Consider the following 18,794-nt stretch of genomic DNA (forward strand, 5'->3'; position numbering starts at 1 on the left):
TAAGAGAGTACAATTGAGGTTATATTGGAAGACTTTGGTTAAAGAGTGACACCAATCACAGCTGGGAGAAAGAAAAGATCAAGAGATGGTGTTATAAGAACTTTATTGAGATATACAACAGCATTTTATTTAACATCTGTTGTTGATGCCTTATTGTGGAGAAAAGCTGTGGAGAAAATCCATAATCAAAGCTTATAAAAATTGAAGTTACATGGAAATAATATCTTGATGGAGAGACAGACAAAAATTACAGTTGTGGGAAAGAAAAGAGCAAGTGACATCATCACAAGAACTTTATTGAGACATATAACAGCATCATGATTGAACATGAATTATAAGTGACCAAGTAATTTCATTAGAATAAAAGAGCAAAATTGAAGTGTTATAGAAACAAAACTTTGATTACATAGATCGATAAAAATCACAGTTGAATAAGCAAGTGATCTCAAGTAATTTTATTAAAACTTAAAATAAGAGAGTAAAAGACCAGTGATTGTAACAATTGGCTGATAAAAGGTTTCCGAAAATTCGGATCTCTTGCCAATACTGAGGTCTTCTCTCTAATCAAAAAATTAATTCAACTAAGATTAATAAAGGCAAAATAAATTTTAACAGTTAATAAATAATACAAATAAATCACATTGATCTCCAGCAGCAAATATTTCTAATATAACTAGTTACTTTTTGCATCTTGATTATATACTAGTTACTCCTGAATTTTTCTGTCTAATACACTAGAAGTGGCCATCTTATTTCTCTCAGTATCACAGGAAGAAAGAGTTGGGTCTGTCTTCATTGCAATTTCTTATAGAAAGCTATTTTTACAATTATAATTTGTAGGGACTTTTTAATGAAACTACAATAATCCCTGGGTTAAATACTAAATATATTTCATTTACAATGGAATGGGAATAGACCAGCTCAAAAGCAGGAATGTTTTTATAAGAGACAATCTAGAGTACTGAGTTAAAGCAGCAGCCCATGTGTTTGGCGAGATAGTTTCTAGAGACTCTTTCTGCTGCTAACATTCACAGCTTTAGAGAGGGGGCTGCAGCCTGCCAACAACAGGACAATGGTAAATCTAAGCCCCACGAAAGGACAGGAGTTAAGGAAGGTGGCCAAAAAAGAGGACATATAGGCAGCTGTATATTAAGGTTCTAAGTGCAGCACCAGAGTGTAAAAACCCTAGGCTATGTTACAGGCAGACTAAATGAAATGGGGACCGGGACAGGGGTATGAAAAGCAGCTACCTTGCAGAGGCCAACATCTAGAAAATAATTAGGGGGCATGCATTCCTATCAGGGTTGCAAACTCATGAAAATAAATTATTTACTTACATTCTAAATTTCTTTTTTACAGACATGTGTTTTGTATAATGTGAATATGAGCGTAATACTGAATCATCAAAAGTTGGCATGGTCCATTCTCCTTCTCACTTCTATAGTGCTATTCGATGTACAGAGCACTATACAAAAACTTAAGAGGCAGTCCCTTCTTGGCAGAGTTTACAATCTCATCAAGACGCACATACAGGGCAAAAGAGACTGTAGGAATTTCTTTTATTAAGAAAATGGTTAAAAATTAATAAGGCTGTAAGGGAGATCAATCAGGGGTGAAGATTTAAAAGCAGCCTTAAAAAGGGGAGCTTTTTGAACTAGATTTAAATAAGGCAAGAGGGAGCATAACACACCAACTCAGCAAATCTAGTCCAAGCCGATTGTGCAGATGGAAAACATGGAGTCAGGAATTGGCAGTAGAGGAGATAGGAGTGACTTGCCTGATGAGCAGAGTGCATGAGGAGGGGTATAGAGAGAAAAGATAGTGAGGAGCTGAAGAATGAAACCTTTAAGTGAGCAACAAGTACTTAAACTACAGAATACACAGAAATAGTAATGACTTGAGAAGAAGGGATTATATGGATGTAGTGACTTTGGAGAAAGGTAAGTTGCATAGCTGAATTTTCAGTAGATTGTAGTGGAAGGAGATGGCTTGCCGGGAGACCTGTGAGGAGCAGGTTGCAATAATCTAAGCGGGAGGTGATGAGAGAGTGGACGGACGGATTTTGGTGATGTTACAGAGAGAAACAGCAGATGTTAGCAGTGTTTTGGATGTGTAGAGAAGGGGAGAGAGGCAAAGATGACACCCAAGGTCGCTAGTTGAGGAGACTGGGAGAATTAAGTGTTGTCCACAGAAATAGAGAGACAAGGTAGAAGGGGGGGGGGGAGGGGGAAGATAAGCAACTCTGTCTTGGTCATGTTCAGTTTAATGTGGTGGTGGGATATCCAGGCAGCAATGTAAGACAAGGAGGCTGAGTTCTGGAACTGGATTCCTTCTGAAATTTCTGGTGTAGAGAGGTAAATCTGGCAATCATCAGCATAAAGATAGTATTGAAAGCCATGAGAGGAGATCAGAACACCAAGGAAATTAATATGCAGAGAGAAGAGACGAGGATCCAGGACAGAACCCTGAGGGATGCAAATTGATAGTGGGATGGCCGTAGAGGAGAATCCACTAGAGGAAACACTAAAAGTGAGATGGGCGACGTAAGAAGAGAACCAAGACAGGACAGAGTCCCAAAATCGAAGTGAGGAGAGAATATCAAGGGGTTGATGGTGATCAACAGGGTCAAATGCAGCAGCTCGTTAAAGAAGGATAAGGATTGAGTAAAGGCCTTTGCTTTTAGCCATATTGGAGACTTTGGGCAAGTGCTGTGTCGGTGGAATGCAGAGGGTGAAAACCAGACTGGAGTGGAGAATGGCTTGAGATGAAAAAGTCAAAACAGTAAGAACATAAGAAAATGCCATACTGGGTCAGACCAAGGGTCCATCAAGCTGTTTCCAATAGTGGCCAATCCAGGCCATAAGAACCTGGCAAGTACCCAAAAACAAAGTCTATTCCATGTTATAGTAATAGCAGTGGCGATTTGCTAAGTCAACTTAATTAATAGCAGGTAATGGACCTCCTCCAAGAACTTATCCAATCAGTTTTTAAACACAGCTATACTTACTGCACTAACAACATCCTCTGGCAACAAATTCCAGAGTTTAATATTGCGTTGAGTAAAAAAGAACTTTCTCCGATTAGTTTTAAATGTGCCACATGCTAACTTCATGGAGTGCCCCCTAGTCTTTCTATTATCCGAAAGAGTAAATAACTGATTCACGTCTACCCGTTCTAGACCTCTCATGATTTTAAACATCTCTATCATATCCCCCCTTAGCCATCTCTTCTCCAAGCTGAAAAGTCCTAACCTCTTTAGTCTTTCCTCATAGGGGAGCTGTTCCATTCCCCTTATCATTTTGGTAGCCCTTCTCTGTACCTTCTCCATCGCAATTATATCTTTTTTGAGATACAGCGACCAGAATTATACACAGTATTCAAGGTGCGGTCTCACCATAGAGCAATACAGAGGCATTATGATATTTTCCGTTTTATTCACCATTCCCTTTCTAATAATTCCCAATAATTGACTGCCGCAGCACACTGAACCAATGATTTCAATGTGTTATCCACTATGACGCCTAGCTCTCTTTCTTGGGTTGTAGCACCTAATATGGAACCCAACATTGTCTAATTATAGCATGGGTTATTTTTCCCTATATGCATCACCTTGCACTTATCCACATTAAATTTCATCTGCCATTTGGATGCCCAATTTTCCAGTCTCACAAGGTCTTCCTGCAATTTATCACAATCTGCTTGTGATTTAACTACGCTGAACAATTTTGTGTCATCTGCAAATCTGATTATCTCACGCGTCGTATTTCTTTCCAGCACGTTCTAGAAGCAAAAAGGAGGGGACAGATGGGACGATAAAGCAGACAGGGTCCAGTGAGGATTTAATGAAGCGTTATCCCAGCCTATTTGAAGGCAGTGTGAACAGTAGTAGTAGAAAGTAATAGATTGAGGATATGACAGATGGAAGGGAAGACTGCAGGGAAAATAGAGCTGAAGAGTTAGGCAGGAATAGGGTGAAAGGAACAAGTAATGAGTTTGGAGGAAGAGAAAAGTGGGCAGTTTCCTCCACTGTGATTTTAAGAAAAGGAGTAGAGGAAAGAAGTGGGGAGAGGAGGATAAAGGTGACCTGTTGAGAACTCTAGAGTAATTTTGAAAAACTTGTCCTGGAAATAGTCAGCCACAGTCCGGGCAGAGTGAAGGCGGGGGAGGGGGAGAGGCAAAGGAAATTTGAAGAGGAAACTGAGTGTGGCAAAAAGATGGCAAGGGTTGGAAACAAACACTTGTTTGGCAAGTGCAATATGAGACAAAGGAGGTCAGCATGAATTTGGAATGTCTTAAGTCAATGTAGGCATGGGATTTTAGACAGATGTTCTGAACAAGGGGCACAGGAATGTAGGAAGCAAATTCTAGGGGTGAGCCAAGGCTGAGGTTCGATGTGCCTCACAGGACAGATAAGAGCATCTAAAGCAGAAGAGAGTATAATGTTGTAAGAAGAACTGCCTCATCAAAATGACTGACAATGTAGTAGAGATAAGACAAGACAGTAGTGGAGGATACAAGGATAGACTGCTGTGAGATTCCTGAAGGTGTTGATGGTGGGAGAGGGTGGTTTAGTGTGAAAGTTATTAAATTGATGGTTTGAGAGGGGAAGAACTGAGGTGGAGAAGTCAGAGACAGAAGTTGGAGGAAAGGACTAGTTCAAGGCAGAGGCCGTGCTTGTGAGTTGGGATGGTAGAGCAGAGTTGGAGATCAAATGAGATTAAAGACATGGAGTTTTGAGGCAAAAGAGTCAGATAAGTCATCAAGTTGATGTCTCCAACAATAAGAGAAGGGGAAGATGGTTCAAAGAACGAAAGACAGGAAATCAAGACTGAAAAAAGAGGAGTCAAATGACAAAAATGATGGGGTGAATAATGGGATGGAGTGGTTTTAAAAGAGTGGGATTGAGGTAGAATAAGGGATTGGAATCCACAGATGGGGGAGAGCAGCAGTCCAACATCACCACCACATGATGTGTATGGGAGAAAAGATACCCTTCATGACAGAGAGCAGCGAACAGCACCTGAAGCAGAGTCCTAAGGGAAAGCACAGCTGCTTACATATAACAGGTCTTCTCCTAGGACAGCAGGATGTTAGTCCTCACGTGTGGGTGGCATTATCCGATGGAGCCCGGCAGAGAAAACTTTTGTCAAAGTTTCTAGAAGTTTTGACCAGCACACTGAATGTGCCCAGCATGTCGCTATCCACGTGTGGTCCCCCTTCAGTCTTGTAACATAGAAAAATACAAGTGAAAAAATAAAACAACAAACTGGAAGGAGAACCAAACTTCGTGGGGAGGCAGGTGGGATTCCTGAGGACTAACATCCTGCTGTCCTAGGAGAACACCTGTTACAGGTAAGCAACTGCACTTTCTCCTAGGATAAGCAGGATGGTAGTCCTCAGATGTGGGTGAATACCATGCTCCAGGCTGTCCCCATTAACAGGTGAGACCAACAGTTAATGAACAAAGTACCAATGGGCATGACGACAACTGCAGTGCTATTGGTCGGTAGAGGACCACCTGGCCACCAGGTGTACTAGGCAGGGCAGGAAGAGTTGCATTCAGGTCTGGAACAGATTATGCAGGATGGATTGACCAAAGGCACTGTCCTGATGCCCATCCTTGTCCAGGCAGTAGTGGGCTGCAAACATGTGAAGAGAATTCCATGTTGTGACTCGGAAAATTTCGACGATGGGAACTGCTCGCAGATGAGCCACCGACGTTGCCATGGCCTGCACAGAGTGAGCTTTAACTCAGCCGGCCAGTGGAAGGCCTGCATGCGCATAGCAGAAGGCGATGCAATTGGCCAGCCAGTTGGATAAAGTCTTTTTACCCACCGCCACGCCCAGCCTGTTTGCATTGAAGGACACAAAGAGCTGACTGGACTACAAGGTGACTGGCTGTACGATCTAAATAGAAAGCCAAGGCCCTCTTGCAGTCCAGAGTATGAAAAGCCCGTTCCCCTGGGTGGGAATGAGGCCTAGGAAAGAAGGTGGGTAAAGCAATGGACTGATTGAGGTGGAAATCAGTCACAACCTTAGGCAGAAACTTAGGGTGTATACGCAAGATCACACGACTGTGAAAAAACCTCGTGTATGGTGGGTTCATAACCAAGGCCACCAGGAATATAACTTTCCCGGTGAGAAACTTCGTATCGCAGGAACACAGCAGCTCAAAGGGAGGACGCATGAGCCGCGCCAGGACAACGTTGAGGGCCCAGGATGCAGCAGGAGGCCAAAGAGGGGGCTTCAGCTGGAGCAGGCCCCTCAAAACAACCTACCAAAGGCTGCACAGATATGGGTGTACCAGCGACACCTCGATGCTACATACTCACAGCACTAAGATAGAACCTGAGGGGTAGATTTTCAGAGGGTTGCGCGCGCCGAGCCTATCTTGCATAGGCTTCCGGCACGCGCAAAGCCCCGGGACACGTGTAAGTCCTGGGGCTTTCCTGGGGGAGGGGGGGGCGTGTCGCGACCGGCGTGTCGTCAGGGGCGTGTCGTGACGCAGCCGGCACGTCATCCGAGGGCGTGGCCACGGCCTCCAGACCAGCCCCCGGACCGGAACATGGCGCGTGGCAGCCGGCCCGGCGCGTGCAAAGTTACGCCTGCCTCGAGCAGGCGGAACTTGTTCAACAAAGGTAGGGGGGGTGTAGATAGGGCCGGGGGGGGGGGGGGTTATGTAGGGGGAGGTGGGGGGAGGCCGAAAGAAAGTTCCCTCCGAGGCCGCTCCGATTTCGGAGCGGCCTCAGAGGGAACGGAGGCAGGCTGCGCGGCTCGGCGCGCGCAGGCTGCCGATTTTGGGCAGCCTTGCGCGCGCCAACCCCGGATTTTAAGGGATACGTGTGGCTACGTGCGTATCTATTGAAATCCCGCGCACTCTTGTTCATGCCTGGTGAGCAAACAAAAGTACGCGTGCGCGCAAATTTATAAAATCTACCCCTGACTGAGCTGGTTTGGAACCCAGACTCAGAAATGTCCCAAAGTAGTCCAGCAGCTGGGGAAGGGGTCATGTGAATGGATCCATGCCATGCCCCGCACACCAGACAGAGATTCTTCTCCACTTCAAGCTGCAGGACTTCCTGGTGGAAGGTTTCCTAGAGAAGCCATCAGCACCTGGAAGACACTGTCCAAGAGGGCCATGGGCTGAAGGACTAGGTGCTCAACATCCAAGCCATTAGGGCCAATGCCCAGAAGTTTGGATGGCGCAGGGTGCCCTGGGGTTCTGTGTGATCAGATCGGGTGCGGTCCCCAGCCGGACGGGGGGGCCTGATTAACAAGTCCCACAGGAGAGGGAACAAGGCCTGTCAGGGACAAAAAGGCTAAAGTCACCACGGAGATGCAGGAAAATTAAGTCAGTCCCAGAAATTCCAATTTTTAAATGTGCAAATATTTTTATTCATCAAATCGGCAACTCCATTGCTCAAAAATTACAAAGTTTGTTTAAGACCGGGTCGCCCGACACGGACCCGTGTTTCGCCAAACACGACTGCGTCGGGGGGGGAACAGTAAATTCTTTGTGGCATTCAAACTAAAATTAAAAAGAAAAATAATAAATTAATACTTATAATAAGGGGCTGATTACAAAAGTAGATCCTATATTATCAAAACAATAAGTATAATGTACCATGTAGGTATGGCGTTTTTTATATTTCTAAACCACAGAGAGAAACAGTGCTTATGAAAAACGTCAAACAGAAACAAAAAATTAGAACAAAAATCGGAACGGAATTCACCAAGTTATCAAGCACCAATTGGACACTTAAGAAATTTTTAGACATCAATATTATAAACTCCTAACATAAAAATAACGACAAAAATTGAAGCATATAACAAATTAAATCATAAATATATAGTAGGTTGTGCGGAGCGCAAGAGGTCTTCCCTCAATCAATTAAATCAACATAGATCAACTTTCAGTATAAACCTTATAACATCTCTAAAATTTAAATACTTATCGATAATTCTAATCGTATATCGAAATAAATTGAAAGCCGGGTACCTTTAAATTTCAGCATCTTTGGCGGCAGTTCTGGCAAGGAGAGCCAAGAACGCCGGCATTACCCAATATTTAAAGTGTCAAAATTGGCGCCAAAATTGACCAATCCGAAAAGGTTACCATGGTAACTTACAGCCATGGTAACTTGGTGAATTCCGTTCCGATTTTTGTTCTAATTTTTTGTTTCTGTTTGACATTTTTCATAAGCACTGTTTCTCTCTGTGGTTTAGAAATATAAAAAACGCCATACCTACATGGTACATTGTACTTATTGTTTTGATAATATAGGATCTACTTTTGTAATCAGCCCCTTATAAGTATTAATTTATTATTTTTCTTTTTAATTTTAGTTTGAATGCTACAAAGAATTTACTGTTCCCCCCCGACACAGCCGCGTTTGGCGAAACACGGGTCCGTGTCGGGGGACCCGGTCTTAAACAAACTTTGTAATTTTTGAGCAATGGAGTTGCCGATTTGATGAATAAAAATATTTGCACATTTAAAAATTGGAATTTCTGGGACTGACTTAATTTTCCTGCATCTCCGTGGTGACTTTAACATTGATTGTGGAGAGCAGCATTCGCTCCTTTTGATGTTTATGGACTTCTCCGGTGTTTCTGGAGCTTATCAATGGATCCTGCTTTTGAAGATATAACTTTTAGCTACCCTGAAGAGGCCTTTCAAGCAGTGCTTACGGACCAGCCATTCTTTTCAGAATCATCCGTAACACCTCCCAGTATATCTTGGATTGACATAATTAACATACAGAAACGCTTCACTCGAGCAGAACTGCATATGTGTACTCTCATTGAATATTGTCGAGTTAAAAGAATTCCGCATGGTCTATGGGTCTTTAAAGAACCCCACTTACATACAGATAACAAAGATTTCTTAAATCGGTGGAACTTGATTCTTAATAAATGTTCTTTCAATCTGATGCTTTTAATCATTGAAACTACTAAACCACTTTTAGTTTCTTTAAAAGAAGAATTATCAGCTCAGATTGAAAGCAATAAGAATCAATCTACAGTAGAAAATTTTGAACAACAATTGACTGACTTTAACCTGAATTTAAATAAATTCCGAAGTGACCTAAAAGCCACGAAATATAAGAAATTCATTCGTGACGAGGGAGACTATTCACAGGGATTCGTGTACCCATGGATGGCTTCAAATCGCCTCCCTGGCCGCAAGGTCACTTTTGCAAACACATCCTCCGAGGACTCCTCCGGAGACGAAACAACTTCTGTCAATATCCAGAATCAACCATCAACCGCTCATGTGCCAGAATCATCTTTATCATCTTTATTTTTTCAGCCTTCAGCAGCTGCGTTACCACAACCACAAACTTTTTTAGAACAACCTCCATCAAATCAAGTTCAAACTGGTCCAATCAATCGGAATACGCGTTTCTGGGGCCGAGCACGGACTTTACCAACTTCACGAGTTACCCGCAACACCCGACAACAACAGCAACAATATCAACAACAACAACAACAACAACACCAACCTTACAACCCTTGGCAGTAGTACCTGCCTCCTCAGGACTGGTGTTTAACTTATCTGCACATAATCTCTCTAGATCAGAAGTGTCGGTGTTGGAGAAAGGACTATCATTTGTTCCCACTATCCTATACGATGCATTTGATGTTCAAATTTACCTTTACAGATTTTTTCGTTCTCTTCGCATTAAACATTTTTTTGCCGATTCCCCAGACACTACTGACATGTCACTAGTTAAGAAGAAATCAAAATGGTCCCCCCCCTGGACCAATAGATTCTGTACTATTAGCTTTTGAAAAATTGATTCAAACTGCAGTACAAGGTTTATCCTCAAAACCCCCAGTAAAACATTTTAACATTTCAAGAGCAGAAAGGCAGGCGATTACCTCCTTAGTTAATGATCCGTCTATTATTATAAAGCCTAGATAAGGGGGGTGGCATTGTGGTTCTAGATTGTGATATGTATATTGAGGAGGTTAAACGCCAATTATCTGACACAGAGTTTTATTTACCACTCACGAGCGACCCTACTGTAGAATTACAAGAGACCATCAAGAATGTAGTAGAGGAAGCCTTCCTTTCTCATCAAATTACACAACGTGAAGCTTCATTTTTACAGACAGAATTTCCCATTATTCCCACATTTTATGTGTTACCTAAAATTCATAAGTCATTACATAATCCACCAGGCCGCCCGATTGTTTCGGGTATAGGTTGTGTTTTGGAACCTTTATCACAGTTTATTGATATTTTTCTTAAACCACTGGTTTGTAAGGCACGTTCATTTGTTAGAGATACTAACCATTTTATTCAGATTTTGGAAAATTTGAGAGTTCCCTTGGACTCGGGTTGTTTTCTGGTTTCCCTAGATATTATCTCATTATACTCAAATATTCCCCAACAAGAGGCTTTGAATTTGATTGAGGAGATTTTGAATCAGCGCCCTGATCCAATACGCATTTCTACATCTTTTCTTCTTACACTCACACATCTGGCCCTAACTAGAAATTATTTTCAATTTCAAACCACTATGTATCAACAAATCAAGGGGACAGCAATGGGAGCCACTATGGCTCCCAGTTTGGCTTGCCTCTACGTTAGTAGGTTTGAGGATGATTTCATTTATACATCTTCGTGGGCACCCTTCATATCTACATGGTTAAGGTACATCGATGATGTCTTTTTAGTATGGACGGGTTCTGACATTCAATTTTATATGTTTTATGATTGGCTTAACTCATGTAACAAACATTTGCAGTTTAATTTTATGATTGATCCCAGGTCTATTGCTTTTCTAGATGTCACTATCTCAGTGGATAATGGAAGCTTTAAGACATCTATTTTTCGAAAAATTACAGATAGGAATACATTGTTAAGAGTCGATAGCCATCATCCCACTCTTTAAGATCAAATATTCCAACAGGCCAGTTATTTAGGTTAAGACGGATCTGCTCTACCCGTGATGAGTTCATCATTGAAGCTAAGCAGATGATTGCGAGGTTTCAGGAGTGTGGGTACCCTCGTCGAATTTTGCATAGAGCCTTTAAACGATCGTGAATATTTATTTTTACCTCAAACTCGATCATCTGATGATTGCTTTAATTGTATTCTTCCTTTTTCTACTCCTATATATCGTGTCACTACTATTATTAAACAGTACTGGCCAATGTTGTCAATACACAAGATTTTCGATGTCCCAATTCGTTTCTCATTTCGCCGAGGTCGCAATCTCAAAGATGTTTTAGTACACTCACAATTTATAGACTCTACCACATCTGAAACAATACAAGTTTTAGGTCACGGTCCATGAGGACACTGCTCAGAATGCCCCTTGACGTCCAATGTAACTACTTTTGAACACCCCAGGTCACATGTTCAATACAAATTGAACTTTACCTCAACATGTCAAACCAAAGGTGTGATCTATACAATCATATGTCCGTGTGCAAAATTATATGTGGGCAAGACGTCTCGCCCAATTCGCACTCGTACCATTGAACACCGTTCGAATATTAAAAATAGCAGGGAAACAGCTCCCCTAGTTACCCATTGGACCTCTATGGGACACACTGAATTCGATATAAAATTCTATGTTATTGATGTAGTCATGCCACTATCATGGGGAGGTTGTTTTTCTGATATACTGGCACGTAGGGAACAAAAATGGATTTTTAAATTACATAGTCTCACGCCTGAGGGACTCAATAATGAAATCGAGTGGCAATATTTTCTTTAAGAGATCATTGCCGAACTTTCTATGTTCCCCCGAGCTTGCTTGATTTTGATTGGCTGTAAGTTACCATGGTAACCTTTTCGGATTGGTCAATTTTGGCGCCAATTTTGACACTTTAAATATTGGGTAATGCCGGCGTTCTTGGCTCTCCTTGCCAGAACTGCCGCCAAAGACGCTGAAATTTAAAGGTACCCAGCTTTCAATTTATTTCGATATACGATTAGAATTATCGATAAGTATTTAAATTTTAGAGATGTTATAAGGTTTATACTGAAAGTTGATCTATGTTGATTTAATTGATTGAGGGAAGACCTCTTGCGCTCCGCACAACCTACTATATATTTATGATTTAATTTGTTATATGCTTCAATTTTTGTCGTTATTTTTAGGTTAGGAGTTTATAATATTGATGTCTAAAAATTTCTTAAGTGTCCAATTGGTGCTTGATAACTTGGTGAATTCCGTTCCGATTTTTGTTCTAATTTTTTGTTTCTGTTTGACGTTTTTCATAAGCACTGTTTCTCTCTGTGGTTTAGAAATATAAAAAACGCCATACCTACATGGTACATTATACTTATTGTTTTGATAATATAGGATCTACTTTTGTAATCAGCCCCTTATAAGTATTAATTTATTATTTTTCTTTTTAATTTTAGTTTGAATGCCACAAAGAATTTACTGTTCCCCCCCGACGCAGCCGCGTTTGGCGAAACACGGGTCCGTGTTGGGGGACCCGGTGTTAAAACAAACTTTGTAATTTTTGAGCAATGGAGTTGCCGATTTGATGAATAAAAATATTTGCACATTTAAAAATTGGAATTTCTGGGACTGACTTAATTTTCCTGCATCTCCGTGGTGACTAACATTGATTGTGGAGAGCAGCATTCGCTCCTTTTGATGTTTAGGGACAAAAAGGCACCATGAGGATCATGGTCCCTCTGTCCTGTTGAAGCTTGAGCAGGAGAGGAGGGTATGTATATAGCAGACTTCTCCCTCAGTGGAGGGAGAAAGCATCTCAGGCCAGATGCCCCCCCCCCCCCCTCCCCGACAGGGAACAGAACCTGTTCACCTTGTGACTGAGCGGGGAGGCGAAGAGGTCCACATCTGGAGTAGCCCACCAATGAAACAGTTTGGTTGCTACAAAATCATATAAGGATTTGAACAAGTTAATGTACATCGATTATTTACTCTCTCAGATAATAGAAGGACCAGGGTGCATGCCATGAAGTTAGCAAGTAGCTCATTTAAAACAAATCAAAAACTCTTTTTCACTCAGCGCATACTTAAACTCTGGAATTCATTGCCAGAGGATGTGGTTTCAGCAGTTAGTGTTACTAGGTTTAAAAAAGGTTTGGATAAGTTCCTAGAGGTTAAATCCATAAACTAGTACAGTAATTAATAAGCAATAGTAGCTTAACATTTGGGTACTTGCCAGGTACTTGTGACTTGGATTGGCAACTGTTGGAAACAGCATACTGGGCTTGTTGGACCCTTGGTCTGACTCACTATGGCATTTCTTATGTTCTTATGTCTGGATTGCGGGACCATTCGTGTGGCTGGAAGGAGCGATTCAGCCCGTTCAGAGGCCCAGGCAGGTATATCGCATGCAACGACAGCCCCTGCGACAGGGCCCAGGTCCACACCTGCACCACCTTGTGACAGAGGAATGAGCCCATGCCTCCCTGTTTGTTGATATACTACATTGCTACCTGGTTGTCCATTCAAATCAGGACTTCTTTGTGCGACCACCAGTCTCTGAACGCCCATAGGGCATAATGGATTGCCTGAAGCTCCATAAAGTTTGACAATGGGCTTCGTGAACAGTCCAGAAACTCTGTGTGTGAATGCCATTCACATGGTCTCCCCAGCCCTGAGGAGAGGCGTTGGTAGTGAGAATCACTTGAGGCAGAGCAATTTGGAAGGGAATCCCCTGCTCCAACCTGGAAAGGTTCTCCCACCAGGACAAAGATGCCCACAGAGGTTCTGTGACTGCATCACAAGTCTCGAGGTCCTGAGAAGCCTGTCACCACTGTGACCACAAGGTCCATTGAGCCCTCCGCATGCACAAATGGGCGAGAGGGGTAACATGGATGGAAGCCACCATATGGCCCAACAGACGGAGCAGAAGGTGGGCAGTCACATGCTGGCTGCTGCGGATGAAGGCCACCAGCGAGGTGAGGGCAAGAGCCCGATCGTAGGGCAAAACCACTTTTACCGGCATTGTTTCTAGTCTGGCACCTATAAAGTCCAGCTGAGGAGATGGGCAGAGTTGAGACTTTGGGTAGTTGATTCCGAACCCCAAAGCTTATAGAGCCCACACTGTCAGGGCTAAAGCACCCAGCACGGGAATCGCTCTTGACTAACAAGTCATCTAGGTACGGGAAGACATGCACTGCACGACACCTGGATACGCAGCCACCACTGCCAGGCATTTGGTGAATACGAGAGGGGGCTGAGGCCAACCAGAAAGGCAGCACCTTGTACTGATAGCGAGTCTTCCCCACCATGAAGTGGAGGTACTTTCTGTGGCCGGGGCAAATGGCTGTGTGAGCATAAGCCTCCTGGAGATCGAGGGAGCAGAGCCAGACTCTGCTTTTGAGGAGGGGAATCAGCATGTCCAGAGAGACTATCTTGAACTTTTCTCGAGAGAAACTTTTCAACGCCCTGAGGTTGAGGATGGGGTGTAAGCTGCCGTTTCTTTTTGGAATTAGGAAATACCTTGAATAGAACCCTTAGCCCTACTGGGGGCGAGGGACCAGCTCTACCGCGCCTGCTGTGAGAAGGACGGAGAGTTCCAGTTGAAGTATGACCTGCTGGGTGGACAAACCCCACGATGGACATGGGGGAGAGGTTCTCTGGGAGCTGTCTAAAGTTGAGATAGTACCCCTGATGGCTTATGGTAAGGACCCATCCGTCCGAAGTGACATCCTCCCAGCGATGGGCGAAGCCAATGAACTTGCCTCCCACTGGGGGATCTAGTGTCAGGGGTGTGCTCGACTGACCGATGCTCCCTCACTGCTAGTCAAAAGCTCATAGCCAGGGCTTGCTGGGGCGCTGACTAGGGCCTGGGCTCTCGTGGCCCCTGGAGCTAGTGTGTGGCATGCGAGCTCGAGAGGCCAGAGGATAATACTTCCTCTGCCTATAGAAGGGCTTCCAGGATCCTGGTCTGGAAGATTTCCTGGCCGAGGAAGGGGTGTCGGAAACACTAGCAGAAAGCTGCTGAAGGGTGTCATTATGGTCCTTCAATTGCGCTACCACATTGCGAACCTTATGCCTGAAGAGGTTGTCACCTGTGCAGGGGAGGTTAGCTAGCTTTCTCCTGTACCTCTGGGCAGAGGTCTGGAGCTCTGAGCCAGGCCATCCTATGGATGCTGCGAGCCGCCGTTTCAAAGACTTTGTATGTGGATCACACCTCATGCGTGCCAGCCTCTAAACCCAGCAGGATGATAGCCAAGAGCGCCTCCTGTTGCTGCTGAGGCAGACCCTCTGCAAGGTCCTGGACTCGCTTCCAAAGGTTCCGGTGGTACTGGGTCATGTACGGTAATACGAGTGACCAGCATAGTGCCCTGGAAGACCTTCCTGCCTAAGGCATCAAGCTCCCCGTGTTCTTGCCCCGTACCCATGTGGGGTACGGGACAAGAACCCCACATGGGGGGGGGGGGGGGGGGTGGGAATGGAAGCATGGGTACGGGAGTACCTAGCTTTCTTCAGGGCTGATTCCATAACCACCGACTGGTTGGGGAGGTGCTGCTTCTCAAACCCCATGGTGTGCTGCACCAAATAGGTAGCATCCACTTTCCTGTTAGCGGAGGATATGGAGATCAGGTGTTCCCACATCCGGAGGAGAAGATCCTTAAAGATGTCATGGATGGGAACCACCACGATTTCCTTAGGAGCATTAACAAACTGAAGCACTTCCAGCATTTTATGTCGCGCATCCTCCTCTGGAAAGGAATAGGCTCGGCTATGGCCCTGACAAACCCTGCGAAGGAAAAGTCCTCGGGGGGAGACAGACACTCTTCCTCTGGTGGGGAAGGCTCGGAGAGGGGGTCATCCAAATATTTTGACGAAGATTCCGAGGAATCATCCTCCCAAGGGTCTTAAGGGCCTTCCTCCTCACTAAGGCCACCACAGCGCGGATGTGGCCTGTGAGGGATCCCAGCCCCGGGCTCCGATAGCTTTGGATGCATCGAGGGCACCACGGGAATTTATAGTTTCCCTGGCCGCAGGAGGCTGGAGGGCCCGGGCCATGGCTTGGGGAATCGAGGCCTTGGGAAAGCAGCACTGGCCACATCTTCCTCCTCGGAGGATCTGATGATAGGGATCGCTGCCGAGGGTGTATCAATGGCTGCTGGGGAACCAAAAGTCCCTTGGGCACCGGTTGTGTTGGCAAGGTGCCTAACAAGACATCCAAATGCTCAAGCAGAAGTACCAAAATAGACTGCGGAGGATCCGGCGCGGGGGCCCAGTGGCATGGGTGGCTCAACACTCTGAACAGCTCTGAGCACTGCGGTCTGCACCCTGCAGTCCAACTCCTTCTGAAAGTCTGGTGTGGCTAGGACTGAGAGAGGGGCACAAAGCATCACCAGCTCGTCCTGCTTCTTTGAGGCGGCACGGTGCCCACCACCGATACTGGTGGGGAATGCCTGGGTCTCCGGGGAATGTTGGAGGATGGGGCCTCCAAAGAATGGGGTCTCTTCGGTGGCGGCACAGTGGCCCCCAGTACTGTGCCGGAACCAGAGGCGTGTGCTGATGGTGACTGGTGTCAATGCTTGCGGGACCTCCCATGGTGCTCGGCCTGGTCTTTCCCCGGTGCCAAGGAGGCGGAGTATCCCAATGCCCTGGATGGCTCTGAAGTAGGTGTGGATGGAGGGGAATTTTTAGAACTGAAAAGCTTCTCCATTTTATCAAGGCATGCATGACTACCCTTGGGGGTCCATTCAAAACCCCCAGGCAGAGGATGCAAACCTTATATGGATCTGATATGGACCTGGACTGCGGGCACTGGAGGCATCAATGAAAGCCAGAAAATGCCATGGAAAAATACTCAACGCGCAATCGATGACCGGCGGTCACTGGGAGGCGAGTAGCCGGGAATCGACTGCAAGAAGCAGGAAAAAATCACAAGTATCAACCTACCGTGCGAAGGAGGATCAGACGTTGGAAAAACGGGAAAGGAATTTTTCTTGCTAGAAAACAAGAGCAGAGCTCCATGAACTGCGAGGCAACTGCATCATGGAAAAAGAAAGAGACTGAAGAGGGACCTTGCATGGACGCGCGGATAGTGGCATGCTGGGCATACTCAATGTGCTGGTCAAAGCTTCTAGAAACTTTGACAAAAGTTTTCCGTGCCGGGCTCCATCGGCAACTGTTTGATGGGGTGAAAGTTGCCTTGGAGGGCCAGGATTGGAATTGATATCCCCAGCTGAGAGGAGGAGGAGGAGCAGGATAATATGGAGAAGAGAGGTAAGGGTATGATGACAGTGACAAGGATGAGATGCAGTCAGGGGGAGTGGAGATGGCTGGATGAGGAGAAGAAAATGTTGAAGCTCAGGACCAGTGGACAGGGCAGAAGACAGAATGGCAGGTGAGTTAAGAATGCAGAAAACAGGGACAGTGGACAGTGTTTGCAACAGGTAATAAAGTTTGGGGATGGGGGGAGATTAGCATTAGGCAGAGTAGATGTAGAGCCATGGCAAAAATCTATTGCTATGGCATGCACCTCCTGTCCATCTGGTGGAAACCCAAGAGGACTGGAGTGTACTGAGACAGTTGGGAGAAGTATATAGATGGGCTGCAAGCTCCCCAGTACCTGGCCGGCTGCTTGAGGAGTGCATGCTGCTCAGGCCAGTGGTGACTTGGGGAGTCTATCACCGAAGAAGCTGGGAGAAGTATGCAGAGGGGCTGCATCCTCCCCAGTATCTACCTGGCTGCTTGAGGAGCCCAAAGTGGGATCCAGTGCTTTCACTGGAGAACTGTTTTCTGTTACAAATTATTTATCAGCGCAACCTGCAAACTGGTCTTCTACAAACACAGTGGGGAAACACCCTTTATAATGTGCAAAGCATGTAACAGTACGGGACTGAAGGAACCCTGGGTTATTAGGGATATGAATTTATTTACACTGACTTTATGAACAGTAGTTTTACTGATTCCAGGACACAAGGGAGCTCCATATTTCTTCTAAAATCCCTGATCAGCGGCAAGAAAGATACCTTCTCACAATTTACCTTTTTTTTTTTTTTTCAGGGGAGAACGATTCAGATTTTGATTCCGACTGAGACCAAATACTGGTGATGGACTGCAGTCTGAAATGGGGTTCTCACTTTCTCTAGGCGCTGCCTATGCAAACTTTTTTGATCAGTCCCCAGGGTACCTACATTATCACCTATTCTCTCATTTGTGATTTACTTCAAAGAGACGATTAAAGCCAAAGTATACTGTGAGCCCTTGGCATTCCCTCAGTTCAAGGCTCCAGCTGGATTAATGTTTCAATCTTGTGTACATTGGACATCTTCATTTTTTAAAAATTAATATTACTGACTTATCAGATCATTTCTATTGTGCCAATTAGCAATAGAGCAGACCATGTGTAGCATAGAAATTTCATACTTGAAAGCACATTGCTTTTGAGGGGAGGGTTTCAATATTGCTCCTCCAATAAGGGGGATATGCCATTTGTGATGAGTGTTGCGCCATTGATGATGGGGAAAAAGGTACTGGGACTGCTGCAAATCGGGACCCAGACTCACATAGTTTGCACATATAATACGTTATAAAACTGCACCGGAACCTTAAAGGGGCGCTAAGATGAAAGGAGTCAGACCTAAATATGCTCTGGATGATTTTTTTCCTTGGCTCTGTAGCCAAAGTTTGTATTAGAACTTGTTTTTTGGGAAAATGATGACATATGTTAATGAGCCCTATCTTGTTCCGAGTCATTTTGACACACTAAGAACTTAAAAGCAGTAGCTGATGCTATAAGGCAAGAAATAGTAAATGGACAGTTGCCTATTACAAAAAAATTAAAAAGGAAACTTACAAAAGCAGTGAAAATAAGTG

General features: G+C 44.6%; 1 protein-coding gene across 3 annotated transcripts in view; it reads left to right on the forward strand.

Moving 5' to 3' along the window:
• CMTM3 (CKLF like MARVEL transmembrane domain containing 3) overlaps positions 1 to 18,794 on the forward strand; it is a 113,826-nt gene that overhangs the window by 47,573 nt on the left and 47,459 nt on the right. The window contains exon 5 of one of the 3 annotated variants that reach the window (XM_029608192.1): positions 17,982 to 18,215. The exons of 1 other annotated variant lie outside the window; for it this stretch is intronic. In XM_029608192.1, coding sequence (XP_029464052.1) covers positions 17,982 to 18,013 — 32 coding nt within the window. In that variant the 3' untranslated portion in view covers positions 18,014 to 18,215. Of the gene's footprint in view, positions 1 to 12,388; positions 12,562 to 17,981; positions 18,216 to 18,794 lie in introns of those variants that run through there. One more of the 3 variants, XM_029608193.1, reaches the window with a different exon arrangement.

This window comes from Rhinatrema bivittatum, chromosome 7 (assembly GCF_901001135.1).
Source record: "Rhinatrema bivittatum chromosome 7, aRhiBiv1.1, whole genome shotgun sequence".
In the NCBI taxonomy this organism is placed as follows: Eukaryota; Metazoa; Chordata; class Amphibia; order Gymnophiona; family Rhinatrematidae; genus Rhinatrema; species Rhinatrema bivittatum.